At 57.8% G+C, this 19,276-nt stretch overlaps 3 protein-coding genes across 3 annotated transcripts in view; 1 reads left to right on the top strand and 2 right to left on the bottom strand.

Moving 5' to 3' along the window:
• Positions 1-1,506: 1,506 nt before the first annotated feature.
• On the bottom strand, positions 1,507-2,334 carry VOLCADRAFT_96794 (uncharacterized protein; the record flags this gene model as incomplete). The annotated part of the gene is made up of 1 exon (XM_002955791.1): positions 1,507-2,334. The coding sequence occupies one exon, from the start codon at positions 2,332-2,334 to the stop codon at positions 1,507-1,509; it is 828 nt and encodes a 275-aa protein (XP_002955837.1).
• Positions 2,335-6,667: 4,333 nt separating this feature from the next.
• On the bottom strand, positions 6,668-10,146 carry VOLCADRAFT_66371 (uncharacterized protein; the record flags this gene model as incomplete). Its single annotated transcript, XM_002955790.1, has 7 exons — positions 6,668-6,886; positions 7,138-7,278; positions 7,956-8,018; positions 8,319-8,467; positions 8,875-9,064; positions 9,548-9,664; positions 9,934-10,146. 7 exons carry the CDS (start codon positions 10,144-10,146, stop codon positions 6,668-6,670), a joined length of 1,092 nt encoding a protein of 363 aa, XP_002955836.1.
• Positions 10,147-11,049: 903 nt separating this feature from the next.
• The window catches only part of VOLCADRAFT_96792 (uncharacterized protein), a gene marked incomplete at both ends in the record, with an annotated part of 13,945 nt that continues 5,718 nt past the window's right edge, over positions 11,050-19,276 (top strand). Inside the window, 12 exons of the mRNA XM_002955850.1 lie at positions 11,050-11,382; positions 11,678-11,756; positions 11,970-13,693; positions 13,984-14,048; positions 14,482-14,653; positions 15,272-15,612; positions 15,951-16,019; positions 16,964-17,003; positions 17,348-17,485; positions 18,012-18,101; positions 18,479-18,610; positions 19,086-19,157. Coding sequence (XP_002955896.1) covers positions 11,050-11,382; positions 11,678-11,756; positions 11,970-13,693; positions 13,984-14,048; positions 14,482-14,653; positions 15,272-15,612; positions 15,951-16,019; positions 16,964-17,003; positions 17,348-17,485; positions 18,012-18,101; positions 18,479-18,610; positions 19,086-19,157 — 3,255 coding nt within the window. The remainder of the gene's footprint in view (positions 11,383-11,677; positions 11,757-11,969; positions 13,694-13,983; positions 14,049-14,481; positions 14,654-15,271; positions 15,613-15,950; positions 16,020-16,963; positions 17,004-17,347; positions 17,486-18,011; positions 18,102-18,478; positions 18,611-19,085; positions 19,158-19,276) is intronic.

Here is a 19,276-nt window from a genome sequence, read left to right as displayed (position 1 = left end):
CAGCCCGTCCACAGGCAAGAGTGATCAGTAACGCACGCCCCTTTTTCACCCTGGCAATGTCGGGCCATACACGGGGATACACCGGTCTAGGCGATAGCAAGCTTGTAAGTTCCCTCACCGCCGCGCCAGTGCTGAATCCTCTTCCTTGTGGCGATCTCTCTTACCCGCGCGCCATTTCCGCTGCAGTGGAGCCGCTACTCTTAATGCGGAGGCGGGTGAGAAGGAGGGTGTCTTGCTCCTTTAACAATCAAGACGAGGAGGCGGATGGTTCTGCCATCGCATCTCCAGCACGAATCCACCACCACCAATCCTTAACCGCAACATCAGCCAACGCAGTAGCAGCTCAGCTATTGTGACTCACATAGTTGTCGGTCCCATCCCGCTTTTCATATGCGCATATGGCACCTACTTGGCGCTCAAAGAGCCACCTAACGCAGAGCTACCTCACCTAAGCTTTCTGCCTAAGCAGCTAGTACATCTTGACCGATAGTGTATATCCTCCGTCCTCTGCCCATATGTCAGCGACGAGACTTAACTATCGACTGCAAACTAACAGCACGCCCCCTGCTGCCCACCCCTGCCACAGCCATCGACCTGCCACTACCGCCGGCAACTCCACCTACACAGCTCCAGTTTCAGGCGGGGTGCCCTTGAGTGCGCACCACATTGCACACTTCTGTCCTCAGATCTCAGCTGGGACAACAATGCCTCTTGAAGGTTTGGTATCGTGCGGTTGAGAGTGTGGGGGACACTCGGCGCCGGTTCTGCTCTAGCTACTATGGGCCCCCACAACAAGGCATTCTATCATTATTATTTTGCGTCGGCCCTCCACCAAGATTCCCAAACGAGCTGCGTCCAATACCCAATCTGGTATAATCATTCGGAGGCGCTGATGAGCAGCTGTTGACAAATGGCGCCCCGGCGTCGCCCTCCATGTGTTTTCGCATCACCATAGTGCCATGCAGTTAGCTGTATAGCCTTGGTGGCATCCTGGCCACTTCCGAGCTCCTTTGAAGTCGTGTTGTGTGTACAGCAGGAGCTCCTGCCCTCATGTGCCGCCTCTGACAAGCCAATACGGCATAATCTGCTTTCCGGCCTTGTACGACTCGATCTGAAAACGGCGATGGGAGAGTTTGTATAGGAGGGAAATGGAGGTCGGAATTAGGAAGGCTTATGTGAATTGGATCAAACATTAGAACTTGGATAAAATGGGGAACAACATGGCAGTTTGTTTGGTTGCAAGGATGTCGTAGGTAAAATGGTCAGGCTGCAACAGACGTAACGAACACGGAGGGTAGCACGCCTGATAACATTTGTATGGTAAGGTATCTGGCTGTGGCGAATAGGCCGTGGTTAATAGGCCGTGCTGTTCGGCGCAGGGTTTATGCGCATGGGCGGCAGTGGATACGTTGTGGCAGAATGTCCCCTGGCAGCCTGAAGATAAAGCACACGTGCATGCTGCATTTTCGGGGGCAGGGGACATGACGCGCAGCCGTCTGATCTGTCTCAACCTGATAGCTGCGGCCCCGCAGAACTCGCCTGCACGACTCTCATTTCCTCGGGACTGGCGATTGCATTGCCTGGTTGCGCGTAGATGCACTGGAAGTGCTGTTCACCGTCCGGCGTGTCTGATGTATCCATAGATTCCACATCAGGCTGCAAGACAGATACGCCCACGGCTGCTAGCGGTGTCGGCGGAAACAGCGTCCGAACGGGCGTAGGGAAAATTGGTGTGTTAGGGGCGACATTGCTTGGCGGAAGAGCCGAAAGGGAGGCGCCCGGAAGGGCTCCCGTAGGTTGCTGCGGACCTGTGGGCGCGCTGACCACAGCACCTGGTACCCGGTTTTGTTTCAAAGCCTGGTAGTCGCGCCACCTCAGCTCCTCCACGCTGGTGCCTGGCTCGGGATGTTTCAGGACATCAGCGCTTGGTGGGCTTGCTGTCACAGCTACAGCTTGCGTCGTTGATTCGAGGGGTCTGCTGTTCGCCGGTGCAGAGTCCGAGGCCTTTTCAGCTGCCGCTAAGTTAATTCCTTTTACAATATGATTCACCCAACTTGGAGGCGCTTGTCCTGGCTGGAGGCCTCTAAGGGCGCGCAAACTCTCAAAACGATGCTCCTCGGGGGACAGAGGACCTCGGCTTGTAAGGAGTGGATCAGCGCCGACATGCCGGAGAACGTATTCGGTAGACGCTGGTTCTGGGGCGACATTCTGAGCTCCATGTTGCGAGATGGTCCCAGTAAGATGGGCGGGAAGTCCTCCATTGCCGACTGGGTTGGTTCCCACGATATTCCCACCGGGCTGCCACTGCGTGCTAGTTTGTGCTGTTGGTTGCATCCTGCTGAAAACTATTTCCGCTGCATCCAAAGGGCATTTCCTCCGTAAGCCCTAAACTAAATCAAAATTCAAGTTTCGAAGTGTCCTATTAACCCGATAACGACGTAATTGTGATGAGAACATAGCTGCCGCATATCAGAACAGTCAATATGTGTAAGATAGTCACCTGGACCTAGACGCTAGGCCCCGAAAAATGTCCGTTTAGGAAGAGCAAAACCGGGAAGGGAATCTAATACTTGGACCAACGCTAAGGTCAAGCACATTTCTAACATCTGAGTATCATATATGTTTAGCTGGGAACGCCAAATAAGTCGCTTGATTCAATGGAAAATCGCGCTCCGACGACACGCTCGCTCGTCCAACATTTTGCGCATGTACCACCATTCAGGCAAAATCGCCAATAGCACTACAACGCAATCATGAAATCGTCTTCTACTAATCATCAATTTTTAATCACGTGCATGATTATCACGCACCATCAGCCTCTTCCGGCACTTCCCCCTTCCCACACTTGCCTCCAGCATCATCGGCCCACAGCCCTCACTCCCCATTAGCCACAACGCCACGCCTCGTGCGAACCCAAACACACCACCCCAGCACCTCACCCATCTGCACAATGTATTACTAGCTCTCCTCCGCCCTCGCCGCATTTTACCCCTGTCGCCGCCGCTCCGCCTCGTTCTGCCAAAGCAACTCCAACTCGGCTAGCGCTAGCTGCAGTCGTGCCGCATCATCAGCCGACGAAAAACGCCCTATTGACGCCACGCCGCCACGATCCCGAGCACCCACACCATTTCCCCCCTCCGCAACCTTTCCCCCCTCCACCTCACTAGCCGCCACAGCCTCCTCATGCTGCACCAGCGCCCGCCGCGCCGCCGCGGTAAGGCCCTCCAGCCACGCCTCCGACGGCGGCGCCAGTCGCATACCGGCAAAGCCCGTCGCGACGCGCATTAGCTCCTGTCCTGAGAACTCCCCCCAGCGCCGCCCACACGCCTCCGCCAGCACCCCAAGCTCTCGCCGACTCGCCTCCACAAACTTCTTCCGGTGCTTTACGAAGCTACAGGCCCAAGCCACCGCCGCCAAGCTACTCGCGCGCACTGCAGCGTCTTCGGCTGCCGCAGCCGCCGCCGCAGCCACCGCCGCGTCCGACCCCACTGACCCATGGGTCGCGATGCCGCCAGCTTCCGTGGACGCGGACGTGGGGGATGCCACCGCCGCCGCTGCCGTCGTCATCTCCTCCACGAAGCGGCCGAGGATATGCTGCGTGTACGACCGATCCAGGGGGGCGTACCGCAGCTCCCGTACGGTAGTGGCGAGAAGATCCTGGGGAGATGGGGTAAAGGCCAGGGACGGACGGGGAAGGTACGTACGTCAGCTAGTTAGTTGGCAGAGAGGCGCAACGTCCCGAGGGGGCAACGGAGGTGAAACATACGAGAAAATTCCACCTAGGGTGGAAATCCATGTGTGGTGGTGTGTCGTGGGAAAGTGTCAACTAGTTGGTGCATATATCCCCCCGGGGGCCCTGCAAATAAAACTGCTGCTTTCCTCATGCCGCCAACCCGTATAACTTCCGTACAGCCGTACCGCGTAATCGTCGGCGGCGCTGAGTTCCAGGCCCCGTCGGTGGCCTCGGCCGCCGCCGCCGCCGCCGCCGCTGCTGCTGCTGCTGTTGTTGTTGCCGAAGGCAGTAGCTCCGAAGCTCTGAGTGGGGGCCCGAGGAGGATGGACGCGGGGAACCAGAGGTGGTTGTGGTTGTGGTGGTTGTGATGTTAGTGATGGATGTGGTAGTGGTGGTAGTGGTGGTAATGGGGTGTGTATGTACACGTACCTCCTCCCCCTCCTCGCCGTCAGTCTCCTCCTCCCACGTCGACGAACCCGACGACACCAGGAACCGCTCCGCCGCATCACTGCCGTACGCATTATCGTACGCGTCGCCTCGGCCGCCGCTGCTGGCGGCGCGCACCACCTCCGCCACCGCCAAGGGATCTAGCCCCAGCAGGGGACACAGGTTTCGGAGCAACGCGGACGTGGAGGTGGCTGTGAGGGCGTAGACGGGCAGCTCTCTCTTACGCGCCGCGTTCCGGACCTGAAAGCAACACAGCGAGGAGTAGGATTGCACGGGCGGCGGCGGCGAAGAGTTTCGAAAAGAAAAAAATGCAAATGTAAGCACGTCCGGAGCTGGGGACAGAGCGGTGGCTAAAAAAAAAGCGCCTGTACGGCAGGAGGCATTAGCAGACAACGGTGGTAACCCTTAGAGAAGGTTCGCGGGAAATGTACGGCCCCAACGGGAGCCTTAAGCTCAAGTACAAATATGTTGGTGTGTATGTATGTATGTATGTTACACCTGGGGCATGTTGCATTGCTCTCTCCATCCTAGTGCACATCATCAGAAGGCACCGAGCGGCTTAACCCATAGGGCCTATAGAACAAAAGGCTCACACAGCCATCATCACCAACCGCCAACTGCCAACCGTCATACTCGCCCCGCAACCGTTCGCACCTTGGGGCTATTTCGCAGCTTGCTCTTGGTGCCAATCACCAAATCGGCCATGTCCAAATCAGGCACTAGCTCAATCAGGCTCTGCGACGCGGCAATCCCGCCGCCGCCGCCGCCAGTACTGCCAGTGCTACTGCCGCCGCCGGCGCTACTGCCACCTGCCGCCGCGATCGCCGCTTCGTAAGCCTCACGACTGAGCAATCCAAGTACGGCCCGTACTCGTGTAGCGGCATCGTCGTCCATCACGAGGTGTGCGCGAAGCCGAGGCAGCAGCTGCGGCGGCGGCGGCGGCGGCGGCCCCGCCGCCGCCGCCCTTGCACCCCCGACTACTACTCCATCATCATCCTCCGCAGCGCAACCACCGGTGTTGCGCCCAACCTTGCTGCTGCTACTGCTACTGCCCATGTTACCATTGGCGGTTATGCTGGCAGCGACGGCGGCGGTGTTTTTCGCATTCGTACGGAACGCCGCAGAGGGCACTGCCGCGGCGGCGTCGGCGGAGCCCCCTGACAAGGAAGTGGAGGAGGAGGAGGAAGTCGAAGAGGAGGAGGAAGTCGAAGAGGAGGAGGAGGGGTATGAAGGACGAGATTCCGGATCCCGTTGCGGCTCAGACCTGCCTGGGGTAGCGGCGCCAGGGACAGGACCCACGAAGGCTCTAGGCCTGGGCACTTTGGAGAGGGACCCCGACCCCGACAATGACGACGGGGAAGGGGAAGGGGAGGAGGAGGAGGAGGGGGAAGTGGAGGAGGAGGGGGAGGAGGGTTTTTTGACCACGGGCCACAGCAGGGGCTCCCCTTCGTTGCCCCCCTCATCCGCCCACCACTCCGACGTGGTGGTGGTGCCGCTGCTGTCAGTACGGCGGACTGGATAAGGGGGGCCGGGAAAGGGTGGCGGCGGGGGGTGGGGAAGGTGAATGAGGCGGGGTGGGAGAGGTGTTTGTGTGGGCGGGGCGGGGTGGGGGGTGGGGGGGAAGAATGGTGGACGTGAGTGAGGAGGGCGGCCCGGCCCCCCGGCAACGAGTGAGGAGGGGTGCAGGGAGGGAGGGAAAAACACAGACAGGTACACAGACGGCAGCACACGATGACATGCAACCGCAAGGACAAACCTGGGCACGCTAGCACATGCCCCGCCGCCGCCGCATGTACGGTCCCCCGTCATGCAAGCACCCCACCTAAACGGGGTTTCCGCCCCGCATCCCCCGCCCCAAGAAAGCCCTCCCCGGTCCTCTCCTCCCCTCCCCCCTCCCCCCTCCCCCCTCCCCCCAACAACAACAACCTCACCCGTTCCCATGTACTGAGCCCGAGTGACATGACCCGCACTGTCCAGGAGGCGAACTTGACCGGGAGCCTCACCACCTGGGGTGGGGGGGGAAGGGTATTTGGGGGGGGAAAAAGGGAGATGGGAAAAAACACACACGTGCACAACTGTCGCAGGACGCGGCGCTAAGAGGCGGGAAAGAGAGCGCGCTAAGGGCGACCTCGGGAGGGCCCATGCGGCCCAGGTAAAGCTGTAAGACCCCGCCCCAGGGAGAAAGGGTGGCTGCAGGGTGACAAAGAAGAAAGGAAAAAAGCCGCTCGGTCTCGGACTCCAGGGGAGAGGGGGGAGGGTCGAAGGGAAAGAACCCCCCCCCCACACACTCGAACCAAAACCCTTTCCGGAAACACTTGCCTCAATGATTTGTTCACCACGTGCGCAACACTGATAGGTTGCGGAGGTGTGATATAATTGGTTGGTAGTTAGGTACGTAGGTACGTAGGTACGTAGGTAGGTAAGTGGTTAGGTAGGTAGGAAGGTAGGTAGGTAGGTAGGTGGTTACGTAGGTGGTTAGGTAGGTGGTTAGGTCCTCCCCCGGCCCCCAACACACGCACTCCACCCACCCGCCAGAATCGCATCCACCGCCCCCCCCACGTCAAGGTGCACCCGCCACCTGCCCCGCTCCTCCAGCTCCACAGCCACGTCGAAGGTGGGGGGGGCGGCTCGCTCGAGGATGCTCTTCTGCACCCCCCGCCGCCTGGCCTCCTCATCGCCCAGGGTGACGGACTGAATACCGCCCACCTAGGCGGGAAGAGGGAGAGTGTGTACGTGTGTCAATCTGTCTGTCTGTCAGTCAGTCAGTCTGGTAATTCCATCCATGGTCACCCGGCTTAAACGGAAATGCAGAAACTTGTAAACCTTGTATGTATGTATGTATGTATGTATGTATATGTGTACGACGGGTTTTATACGACATCCTCGTTACCCGCCGCCCCGCCCCTCCTCCCACCATTCGGCACTAAAACCCCGTGCCCCCCCCCTTCCCCCCCTACCAGATCTGCCAGGGAGGGGTTCTTAATGACGTTCTCCAGTCGTCCCCCGTGAGCGGTGCCCACCAGCTGCACCCCCCGCTGGGCTATGGTACGAGCTGCAGTACATTCAGCCAGGGTGCTGATCTCATCAATGACAATCACCTGTACGACAAAGAGGGATGGCGCAGCGATACGGAATTATGACATGACATAATAAAGTAAACAGCTGTTTGTGTGTCTGTGTGTTCGTGTGTTTGTGTCTGTGTGTTCGTGTGTTTGTGTCTGTGTGTTCGTGTGTTTGTGTGTCTGTGTGTGAGTGGTGGGTTGAGTGTATGATGTGTGAAACAGGGGGGTATATTGTCACCCGTAGCCGCTACCCAGCAAAACCCTGCCTTCCCCGGTATTTCCGGGCACCCTCATCCAGTCACCCTAGTCAACTTCTCAGTGGATCGCTCAGGTTCCGCACCCACCACCAGCATCCAACGGAATCTGCCGGGTCGACAGCGGCGCAACTCCATTCCTGGTCGGCTCGCAGGTTAACTTTATCCCAGGTAACCACCGTCCATTAACTAGGGGCACTTTACCCTCCACCATTGGAAGGTTTCCGACCCTGACAGGTCTTGATCCCGGGATCTCCCGGGGGCATTGGTGCGTGCCTTACCAGCAGTGCCTGACCTAGCATGTATGTATGTATGTAGGTAGGTTCGGGCCTGGAAGACTCCGCACTGTGGAGGTGACATCGGATTCAGAGTCAGGATCGTTAATTTCAACTATCAACCACCAACCAACCGCCAACCGTTTCATGCCCAGTCCAGCCCGCCTAGCCCTAACCGACCTACCTGCGGCATGTGGTTCTCAACCGCCTCCACCATCACGTCGTGCTGTGCCTCGGGGCGGGGGACCTGAATGAGAGTTTGGCGGGGGAAGGGGCGGCCAGGGATGGTGATGGTGGGGAATAGTGAAGAAAGAGCTTTCTAGGGTTGTTGCTGCGGCCGGTACTCAACCAGCAGCCGTGCCGGTGGCATTACTCCCTATCCCATCCATTGCCCCTCCCGTCCCCTCCCGTCTAACGCCTTTACCACCCCCCCACATAAGTTCCCCTCTACCTCCCCCCTTCCCTATCCCCCCCCTCTACCTCCCCCCTTCCCTATCCCCCCCCTCTACCTTCCCCCCTTCCCTATCCCCCTCCCCCAAACCCCCACCTGCATACGCCTGGCGCTCCCAATGCTCGGGTGTGGCACGTCCCCATCCCCTCCAATCTCATTCGACGTGTCCACCACCACCACACGCCGCCGGGACTCGTCAGCCGCGATACGACACACCTCCCGAAGTGCCGTCGTCTTACCGACCCCTGGGTCAGTCGTATGTCAGTCAATGAGGTGCCATTTGGGTGTCAGTTGGTGTCAGTTGGGTGACGGTTGAGTGACAGTTGGGCTAGGACTCAGCGGAGTCCAGCGCGGGACGGGTCAGGATTCGGGAAAAAAAGCTGCAACCTTAAAAGTTGTTGTCAGTTGTCAGTTGGCAACAAAACGCAACAGAAGAACTCAGGATAGCCGGAAGTGCCGTACCGTTACCAGTCCTGCGCTCTAGCCGCCAATCGTCGTCGCTGTCCGCCACGGGCGCCAGGCAAACACATCCAACATTCCGCAGAGAAGGCCTCCTCCGCACATTTCCAAGTCAAATCTCAAACCCACTAACGTAACCCCTCCTCCCCTCCATCCCCCCGGACACATTTTCCCCCAACCCCCACACACTCACCGGGTCTCCCCAGCAACAGTATACTTCGCCCCGCAAGTACGAGATCCCGTACAAGCTCCGCGGCACCTGGTACGGCACGTCCTACTCGGCACGTAAGGCCCACCACGCGGCCTGCCCGGTTCCGGATGCAGGAGATGCGATGCAGGGTGGAGTCGATACCGCTTCGGTTGTCGCCATCAAACCGACCCACCTTCAGCATTAAACAACGGAAAACACACACACATCAAACCGGCAACAATGCAACCACACACTCCCCACATTCCACAGTAAGAATCGCGGGATGGGGGAGCCACACCACCAGAGAAAGCACCGGTGAAGGCGGATGTGGGACAGACGAACCCCGGCAGGCACGAGGTCAACGATGGTGGGAAATGATTTGACAACGACAACAGCTCAAGACCACCCAGAGCCGCCGCTGAAAGTCTGTCCACAGAGCCCACGGAATGTCGTACTGTGGTAGTTGTACCACAACGAATAACGGTCGAAGAACCCTCCCCTGCAAGAACCTGTAATCTCTGCTGCTCGTGCGTCGCGGGCTGCAGAAGTCAGCCTTCCACCCTTTCAACCCCCTCAATATTCCCCCGACTTGCATGCGCACAGACACACACAAACATACATACGTACACACACACACGCAGGCGCACAAACACTTTCTTCACCATTTCCACCGCACCTGCTTCACCGCCTGCTCCAGATCCTCTGCCGTCATGGCTCTGTCACTAAGCAACACATCTCCCCCCGGGAAGCGAGCTGAGGGGGGCCGGCCCAGATCCATGACCACCTCCACTAGCTGGGGGAGGTGTGACAGGGAGGGCGGTAGCGGAAGAAAGGGGGAAGAGGGGGAGGGGGAAAGGAATGTCGGTGGCTTGGATAGGGGAGAGGGAGGGCGGGTGGCAGGCGGACTAGGAAGGCGCCGGCGAGGGAGTTAAGGTGGTGGCTTAGGAAGAGCCCTTCTTTCATTTAGCGTTAGTGCGTTCCGACAAGGATGCACAAGCCATTTTTTATTTTTCAAGTAAAAGTGAACGAGCCTTATGGGATCGATAAAATTCCTCAGCGTACCGTTTCCACATCTGGGTGATTCTCCAGCACTGCTCGCACAGTGGGTGGCAGCAATCGCAGCAGCAGCTGCAGCTCCGCGTCTATGTGAGCAGCTCCAGAACTCCGCTTCAGGGCGTGAGAATCGTCCTTGGATACTTCCACGGCTCTAGAAGTGGTTGTCGTTGTGCTGCTTGTTGAAGTTCCATGGACAGCACATGGAGCTCGGCAGACCATACGGGTCTGCACCTTTCGCGGTAGACAAGCTAAAGGTTGAACCAGATGCTGAAAGACCAGAGCCTCACGATGGTTGACATGTAGCCGTGGCATGCTTCTGGAGCACTAAAAGTTGCGATGGCGTTAGACGCTAGGCTTAAAATAACAGCTCCCAAGCGTAATAATCAATCAAAAGCTTAAATAACTCCTGGCTTGTCTTTGATGACCTAATGAGCGACAGGAACGTGTCATGTAAGATGGGATAGTGCCACATCGCACCTGAGTCACCTGATGAAACTATCGATGAGGCTTAATCATGTCATCGACATGTGTTTGTGTGAGCTAAAGCGACCAGTAACACTCCATTCCAGCAGGTGATGAGAATGGCCTTCACCGCGAACGGGCGCGAAGCACATCAGGCCCATGCTGCACCCGGTACCATTAGTTAAAGCATAACATCACACAATAATATTTTGCAGGCCTAATTCCTGCTTGCATAAGCCAGCTATGGGGGACATAGCAGCTCCATGGCTTAGCATATCAGCCAGTGCTTTAGCTCTCGAGGAAGGACAATCGACATATCTTCCCGAAGCAGGTGGCCCAGAGACCACTGCTCAGATTTGGTAAAGTCCGAATCCATAAGAATCAGCTGATTCTTATGGGAAGCTGCAGCTTCCCACTGTCGCCTCGTTGGTCGTTGCTGGACAACAGTGTCAACCGCTGACAATCACATGCTTTGATGATCGTATCACAAAGTGCCCCCACGGCTTTCTAATTATCTCGTCGTGTATTGGGCAACCTTGCTAAATGCTGCTAGACGCTTCTGTGTCACTTTACTGACAATTAACGCAGGTGTAACGTTACCAAGACGCAAGAGTCATATTACGATTTCAATAGATGCGCACATGCCACTTTTAAAGTTGCATGGAATTTCTCAACCTGGAAAACGGTCGTGTCCTGACACTTAAGTTGGGAGGTTTGACGACCTTGGGCAGAGGCCCGGACAGTGGTATCTCCTCTCTCTCAGTCAGTCGGAACCACTGTACAATAATCTACGACTCAGAAATTCCCGATGCCAAAAGTATCACCAGCAGAGACGAGGATGCGCCCCATGAAACACTTGGACAAGCGCACAATGCCGTTCATGTCCGGCTGACGGTAATCCACCCCTCAGGCGCAGCTGTCATACGCGGACCATATTCTCGTCGACTTGGCTTAGAACCCCTTTCGTTCCTGCCGGCAGAGTCCACGTGCCAGGTGGGCAATAAACTCAGATTCCTAGTTCCTTCCGCCCTTGGCCTTGGCCAAAGTAAAACACTTCATGTTATCATGACAATTTTCCATTCTCTGCCTTTCCATCCCAGTCAACGGCCCTGGAAAGTCCGAAAAGCAGCGGAGTGCTCCGAAAACCAGGTTTCCTCGTTTTACCGTGTTACCTTCATCCTGCCTCGCTGCGCTTACTCGATGTGTTGGAACGGGGTACCGGCTACATCTGACGTAATCAAAATTGTTCGTGTCATTGTTTTCATGTATATCTCGTTGCTGTCCGCAGCTTTATCCCGGTGACAGGATCTACCTGGAACGGCGAGATGCGCGCCTCGTCAGTGGCTTAGAACTGCGTGCGGCGGCCGGTGGCTACAGCGGTTGCACCGCCGCCACCGCCGCCACCGCCGCCGCCGCAGCAAGGGCCGCCGGAGCAGCGTCAGCCGCCGACCTCGCATCCGCCGCAGCTGACACTACGCCAGCACACGTCGCCGCATATCACATATCCCATGACCCATGGGTCGGCGCACCACCATGCACGGCCCACGTACCTCTTCCCCCTGGGCTGCCGCAACCCGCAGCAGCTACCCAAGCAGAAGCAACCCACGGGTCGGTCGCGGCGGCGGCGGCAAATCCCGTGGATGACCACAGCGGCTCCTTCAGTGCGCAGCAGGGAAAAGCTGTAGCTGTAGTCTCGCCGGGGAAGTGGCCGCCGTCGCGTACGAGAAGCGCCTCGGCGCCTCCGCTGCCGTCGCCGTCGTCGACGAGGGCCGCGGCGGAAGGTATCACCCAAGACGGCGGCGCCGGCGGCCCAGCAACGGAGCCGACGGCTGTAGCAAAAGCTGCAAACGCTGAGGTCTCCGCCGTCACCACCTCACCAGCAGTAGCAGCGGTCGACGCGCTACTGCGAGCCCGCGGCTCCTCCGTCGAGGCGCCGGTGGCGAGGGGGCCGTCCGGATTGCCGCAGCCAAGACGTGTGCTGCCGTCATCATTCCGTCGGCACCAGCAGCAGCATGCACAGGCAGTCGTACGCACAGGCGGCGCCGCTTCGGCTGTTGCTGCTGCCGCTACCGAGTTTGCTGCAATAGCAACCGATCCTGGAGTTTCAGGTAGTGCAGGGATGGGTAGTTTAGGCAGGACCGGCGGCGGCAGATGCGGGCGGGAGGGGACAAGCCCAGCCGCGAAGCGACAGCGGCGCCTTCTGTCGCCGCCGCCGCTGCCGCTGGCGACACTGGCGGCTGCACCTCAGTCGGCGGGGTCAGATTGTCCAGCAAACGTCACCAGTGTTGCCGTCGCCAGTACGGCGACGCTAGCGGCTGTCGCCGGTGACGTACTCGCGGCTGCTGCTGCCGCACCGACCTCACGATCATCACAACCGGCACTTTCGGTGCTGCACCTGCGACAGCCGTCATCGTCACCAGTGCCATTGTCAGCATTGGCGGCGGAACAGGCGGCGACGGCGGCCGCCGTGAAAATTTATGATGATAAAACCGGATCAGACTCCGAAGGGGGACGTTCATGTCGCCGCCAGCTGGCTCGACTACACTCGTCGGAGCCACCCTCCACACCGCCGGTCGGAAAGACGCCTAATCGCCTGATCGCATTGGAAGGGCGTGCCGCCGGTGGCGGCGGCGGCGGCGGCGACGGCGGCAGTCGTAGTGGCGCCGCTGCCGTTCCGCCGCCGGTGCAGCCAGTAACCGTGGTTTCGGGGCGGATGACACCATCACCGGTGGCGGCTGTTTCCAAGGTGGACTTGTTGCGCGCACCTCCGGTCGGTGATGTCTCGCAGATGCAGACGTTGACGCCAGTGGTTTCGGCGCCAGAGGTTTCGGAGCGGCTGATAATACCCGAGGGCACGGTCGCAGCGGTTTCGGAGCGGCTGATCACGCCTGAGGAGGACACAGAGCGACTTGTGATGCCGGCGCCGGGAGTTCTTCTTGAGGCAGCGGCGATTGTTGTGGAGAGCCGAAGTGACGGCGCTGACAGGGTCTCTGCCGTACTTGCGCAATCAGCTGCTCCGAAAGCAACGCCGCCGCGGCAGCCGCCGCTACCGCCCGCCTTACCGTCGAGGCGTGGTACTGCCACTGCCACTGCCACTGGCGCTGGCGGTAGCCCTGCTACTGCTGCGCTGTCCTCAAAGCATGATACCGGCAAGATTGGCGCCGTTGACGGTGGCGGATCGGTTGGTGGTGGCGGCGGGAGATCACGAGAAGTCGGCGGTGGCGGCGGCGGCAGTGACAAAATCTTCAGCGGCTGTCGCTTCGTGTTTTGGGCGAGATCTCAATCGCGCGACCTGCTGGCCCAGGTGCGGTCGTTCGTTCCTTCGTTCGCTTGTAAGGAGTTGGATGCTTTTGGAAGGGCTGGGAAGCTTTGGCGTTTGATGGCTACGGCGGTTGGCGGTTGCGACGGTTGGGAGTCGTGGAAGTCCGACAGTTCAGCCATACCTTCGCCAAGTGTATCTCTCCCGGATGATTCGGATTGTTCTTCGTCTTTAAAAATCCAGCGTCCTCAAGTACGACTTAAGTACGGCATACACCAATAATCACACAAACTCTTCTGATGAAGAAAATCATTGTACAAACAACTGCTGCGCAGGTGAAGCAGCAGGGTGGCCAGGAGCAGTACAGCCTGGGCCCTCGTACGACACACGTGGTGGCCAGGTGGGTACGGCAGGGTATGTCTTGGTGGAGGGTGGTGTTAAGGGGTGTTTCCACTTAGGATGGACGTCATGGGTTGGGGCTTTTCAATTCGTGGCATGTGGAAACACCCGATGGATTAGTTGCCGATTGACTCGGATTTTGAATTGTCTTTTCAGCCGCGACGTTAATCCCAAAGTGGAAATACTCCCTTTGGGTGGTGCGGGGCCGCGCGGTCACATACTATCCATGGCGCCTCAACAGCGACAAGTCGTACACACCTATGTGCCGTACATCCCGCCGTGTGCATATGGCATGTGGCGACGTATATTGCAGTATTAACAGTATTAACAGTCGTACTCAAAACACACACGCCAGTGTATCGAACATGCACACCCACATGCTGTTTGTGGCCTCTGGATGCGTTCCACACGGTTGTTTTCCGTATGTACGACAGGTACGACACGTCAGCGGAAGAGGCCTCTCGACTGCTGCGCAGCTCGGACCTGCAGTACGGCAACACAGCTGCTGCCGCCGCCGCCGCCGCGTCGACGACGTCGCCATCCCCGTTCTTGCCTGTCGGGGTGCTATTCGTCACACCGGAGTATCTGCGAGATTGCCTGGCTAAGGTACGAACTGCGAGATTGCCTGACTAAGGTACGAAGAGCCGTATCCTCCTAACTAATCATGGATCGGGATTGCTATGGTTCCGTTTAGTCTCAAGGGCAAAAGAGTCTCAAGGGCCAAAGAAACGTTGTTCGACAAGGGAAGGCTGAGAGCATGCAAGAGTTGAGAGCTGGGATGCTTTGAAAGCAGCTTCTTTTTCAAATCCAGATTTGTTTCTCGGGGCTGTCGTTGTAACGTTAATGTGCATAAATCTGAGAACATGCCAAAAGAATATCTTTTTTATAAAGAACATGAAGTGAAGGCGCCACGTGTTATTGTACGACGGACGAGAGTTCTGATGATCTGCAAACTGCCCGATGGACCCGCGGCGTTAGTGTTGTCGGCGGGATCCCGACCCCGCCGCGGGGCACCTCATCCGCCTGGCGACAAGCCCGCAACCGCCGCAATCTCTGCCGCCGCCGCCGCTGCCGTCGCCGCCGCCAGAGCTGCCCCCTCAGCAAGCTCTACCACCAGCACCAGCATCGCCCTCGGCAGCAGCGGCGGTGATGGCGACCCGCTGCAATCCTGAGTCGCCGCAGCGGCCGCCTCAAGCAACCCCTGCCCCACCTGCATCCCCACAGCCGCAACTGCGATTGCAGGTACGGCAGGACGCGCAGCGTAGGCAACGCCAACAACAGCAGCAACAGCAGCAGCACCTAGATGCGGCCCGCAGCGACCCGACGGAAAGCCCAGGCGCCGCCGCCGCTGATGCCACCTTCGCGGGAATGGGTGTGGGGATTGCCTCTGAGGCAGGAGGGATGGCAGAGGGTGAGGGGGCTCGTGGTAACGCTGCTATTCCTGCTGTTGCTGCTACTGCTGGTGGTGGCGGCAGTGGTGACGCTGTTGAGGTCCGGCAGGAGCGGATTTTACCAAGTCCGGCCGATATCTGTGCAAGACCCGAGGACTGGGGCGTGGAGGGCAGGTGGGTCAGTGGGAGAGGTAGTGTGGGTCGGTAGGTCAGTGGGAGAGGTAGTGTGGGTCGGTGGGTCAGTGGGAGAGATAGTGTGGGTCGGTAGGTCAGTGGGAGAGGTAGTGTGGGTCGGTGGGTCAGTGGGAGAAGTGGTGTGGGTCGGTGGGTCAGTGGGAGAGGTAGTGTGGGTCGGTGGGTCAGTGGGAGAGGTAGTGTGGGTCGGTGGGTCAGCGAGAGATGGGAAACCCCAACATCACCGACATTTGAGCAGCGGCTGCCGAAAGATTATTTCTTCACTCGGACAGATATAATTTGCCAATCGCCGCATGCCGCGTGTTATCCGTCCGCAGATGGATTGAGCCGTGGGACCCGCAGGCGGCGTCTCGTACCTGCATGCTACTGCTTCGTCATTGGGCCAAGTAAGGGAGTCGATCAGCTCGGTGCCGCGGATCCAGGGATGGGGGTTTCAGTTGGCAGTCCACAGCAATTCATCGCACCTAAAAGACTAATCCCAAAACTATAATAATAATTAACGAACCCATTACAAAAAGACCAATTGGTGCTACAGTTGAAGAAAGAATATAATATGATATTTTTACAATATAAATATGCAGCTATACTTAAAACCAAAAATTATTCTTTCGTGATACGGCGACTGACAAGAAACAACTATTCCACAACATATTGAACACTTGCATATCATATTTGCTGCTAATTTATTTTATGGCAATTCTCTTAGAAATTTTCAATGCTATGCCAGTATCAATTGGATAGAATATTAGGGTCAATGGGCGCCGTGAAGCGGTCACGGTACTTGTTGGCAGCTGAGTTGAGCTTCCGTACCATGTCGTACATCTTTCTGCAGGCACTCCTACCAAACGGGCTGTGAGCCAGCGACCTCGGGGGCTGCTGACGGGGCTGCTGACGGGGCCGTGGCGGGAGAGCCGTACAGTCGTGGCGGCGACGACGGCAGTGGCGATGGCAACGGCAGCGTTGGGGGCCGCCGTACCGGTATTGCATATGCCCCTTCGAGGGCTGATATCAGCTTCCGAGGGCAGGTTAGCGGCGGCGGCGGCGATGGCAGCGGCTCGCGGCGGCGTCGCCGCCGCCGCCACCTCGGCGGTAGCGGCATGGCCACGAGCGACGGCGAGGAAACACCCGCGAGCTCCTCCGGCGATTGCTCCGACGGCGGCAGGACGGCAACGATGACGATAATGTCAACACTGCCGCCGCCGCCGCCGACTAAAACGGCGATGGCGGCGACGGCAGCGACGGCGACGACGGCGCCGTCAGACTCCTGTCCACCCCCTGTGGAGCCGTACCCCCTCAACACTGTTTGCAAACACCGCTGCTGCGCCGCCAGGCCCTTCTGCATCCTAGCTGAGCTCAAGCGCACTCGCGACGTGAGTGATCAAGCACAAGCTCTTTGCCGTACATATACCGTACGAGAACAATAAAAGTGTCATATTGTCGTGTAATCCCTTTTCAATATGGGCGAAACCTCATATTGTCGTCGCCTTTTGGGGCAACCTTCAAGGGTGGATGGAAACCCCAGCCAAGCATGTGCACCTAGGCGCGTACCTAGCTACAGCCAAGAACACACACATATACACACATCAACAACATCACCATCAACAACATCACCATCAACAACATCACCATCAACAACATCACCATCAACAACAACCACAATGGCAACAACGCTCCCGCCAACCTTTGCCCCCGCGTCCGCCACCTCTCTCCCCAGCTGTACATGGACCGCCGCGACCAGTTCCGTATCAAAGCCATCGACCGGGGAATGGGGGTGCTGGCGCGTGTGAGCTGGCCGCTGGAGTCCCCCGACCAGCTGAGCCAGCTGCGGCTCGGCCGCGGCACGGCCGAGAAGGTGGGGGGGGCCCAGATAGTGAGGGGGGTGCATGTGGCTATGCGGGTGCATGCGGGTGCATGCACCGTGTTGTGTGTAGTGATAAACCTGTTACGTATGTTTGTGGGGGGGGAGGGGGGAGGGGGAGGTGAGGAGGAAAGGTAATAAGGTTGGAGAGAGGTAGGAGAGGGAAGGGCGAGGGAGGGAAGGAGGATGGGGGGAAGGGAGGGAGGAGGGTTGTTGTTGCTGCTGCTGCTGCTGCTGCTGCTGCTGCTGATGATGATGATGATGATGGCGGTTCGAAAGGCTGAGTAGGTTTTCGTGGTTGAGGCGGAGCGAAGCAAGGAGAGAGGAAGATAGGGGAGAAGGGGAATCTGTTTGTAATGTACTGATTTCTGTGTGTTTGTCTGTTTGTCTGTTTGTCTGGATAAAGAAGAATGTATGGATTGCTTTTGTGACCATGCAAGCCCGCAACCAGAAATCCAACAGCAATACGTTTTTGTAATGTCGTGTTTCTGCGCCCATTGAATTGATAATCGCGAAACAGGTGTCGGAGATATTGGCCACGGGGCGCTTCAGCCGCAACGACATGTTTGAACAAGACGAGCAGCGCATGACTATGATGAAGTTCATGCAGGTTGGTTGGTTGGTTGGTTGGGTGGGTGGGTGGGTGGCGGTTAGAGTGGTGGTTGTTAGTTAGACGGCCGTGGCGGCAGGGTGCCTGCTTCCTGGGCATACATACAAACACACTCTTCCCCAAATAAAGCACACGACACACTCGAGTAATCTTTCCAGTAGCAAACTCGTGTACTTGCGTACCTTTGTTCGTACACATACCCGTACACATATTCGTATACACGCTTAGTGACACACACACGCCTTAACACCAGGCAAAGAGGACTCAGGGAGATGCCAGGGGAGCTGATCCCTTCTTACATTTTTCCCCCCTCGAGCGAACGATCTCGGGTGCCCCCGGGCACACACACACGCGTACCACCCCCCTCTCGCGTTCAGGTTTGGGGGTGTGGTGAGAGCACCGCTCGCAGCTGGTGGGCATCAGGGGCCAGGTCGTTAGACGATGTACGGCAACGTACGGACCTTACAGTACGGCAGCGTCTAGGCCTGCGGCACTTTGACGATTTCCAGGTGGGCCTTATGCGGTTGGGCTTCAAACTCATACTCTACCCTTGATTACAAATGTTTAGATGGATGCCATGCAGGTGCATGGGCAAAAATGCGCATGGTGTCTGTCTGTCTGTCTGTCTATGTGTGTGTCTCTGTCTATTGGTCTGTCTGTCTGTCTGTCTGTGGATTATCTGTCTGTCTGTCCGTCTGTCTGTATAAAGGGGGGCAAATTGCTGGGGGTTTCCGTCTTTTGGGTTTGAAAAGAGTCGTCAGCTGTACCAGTGTGCGGTGGGACCGAATGCACATAGGACGTCTGAGAGAGTGTCTGTACATACATACATACATTGACATTGACACGCACACAGGTTTTCTCCGACCCCATCGCCTAATCCCTGCCTTGCACCTATTCCCCGCCCTCGCCACTGACTTCCCATAATACCTCCCGTACTGACATGACACCGCTCCCGTCCTGCCGTACACACCCGACGTCCCCCAGCGCCGGATCCCGCGTGCTGAAATAACCCAGATAGCAGCAGTTGTACGGCAAGTCACGATTGAGACGCTGAGGGTGAGATGGGGGGGAGGCGATGGCGGCGGTGTGTGGTGGAGTAAGGGTTGGCAGGGTGAAAGATGGAGGGTGCGTGTAGTAGGGGTTAAAAGGATTGGAGGTGTTTCTTTGGGGTTAAA

The sequence above is a fragment of the Volvox carteri genome, assembly GCF_000143455.1.
Source record: "Volvox carteri f. nagariensis unplaced genomic scaffold VOLCAscaffold_55, whole genome shotgun sequence".
In the NCBI taxonomy this organism is placed as follows: domain Eukaryota; kingdom Viridiplantae; phylum Chlorophyta; class Chlorophyceae; order Chlamydomonadales; family Volvocaceae; genus Volvox; species Volvox carteri.
Note: the sequence above shows the minus strand (reverse complement) of the source record. Positions and strands in the feature narration are given on the sequence as shown.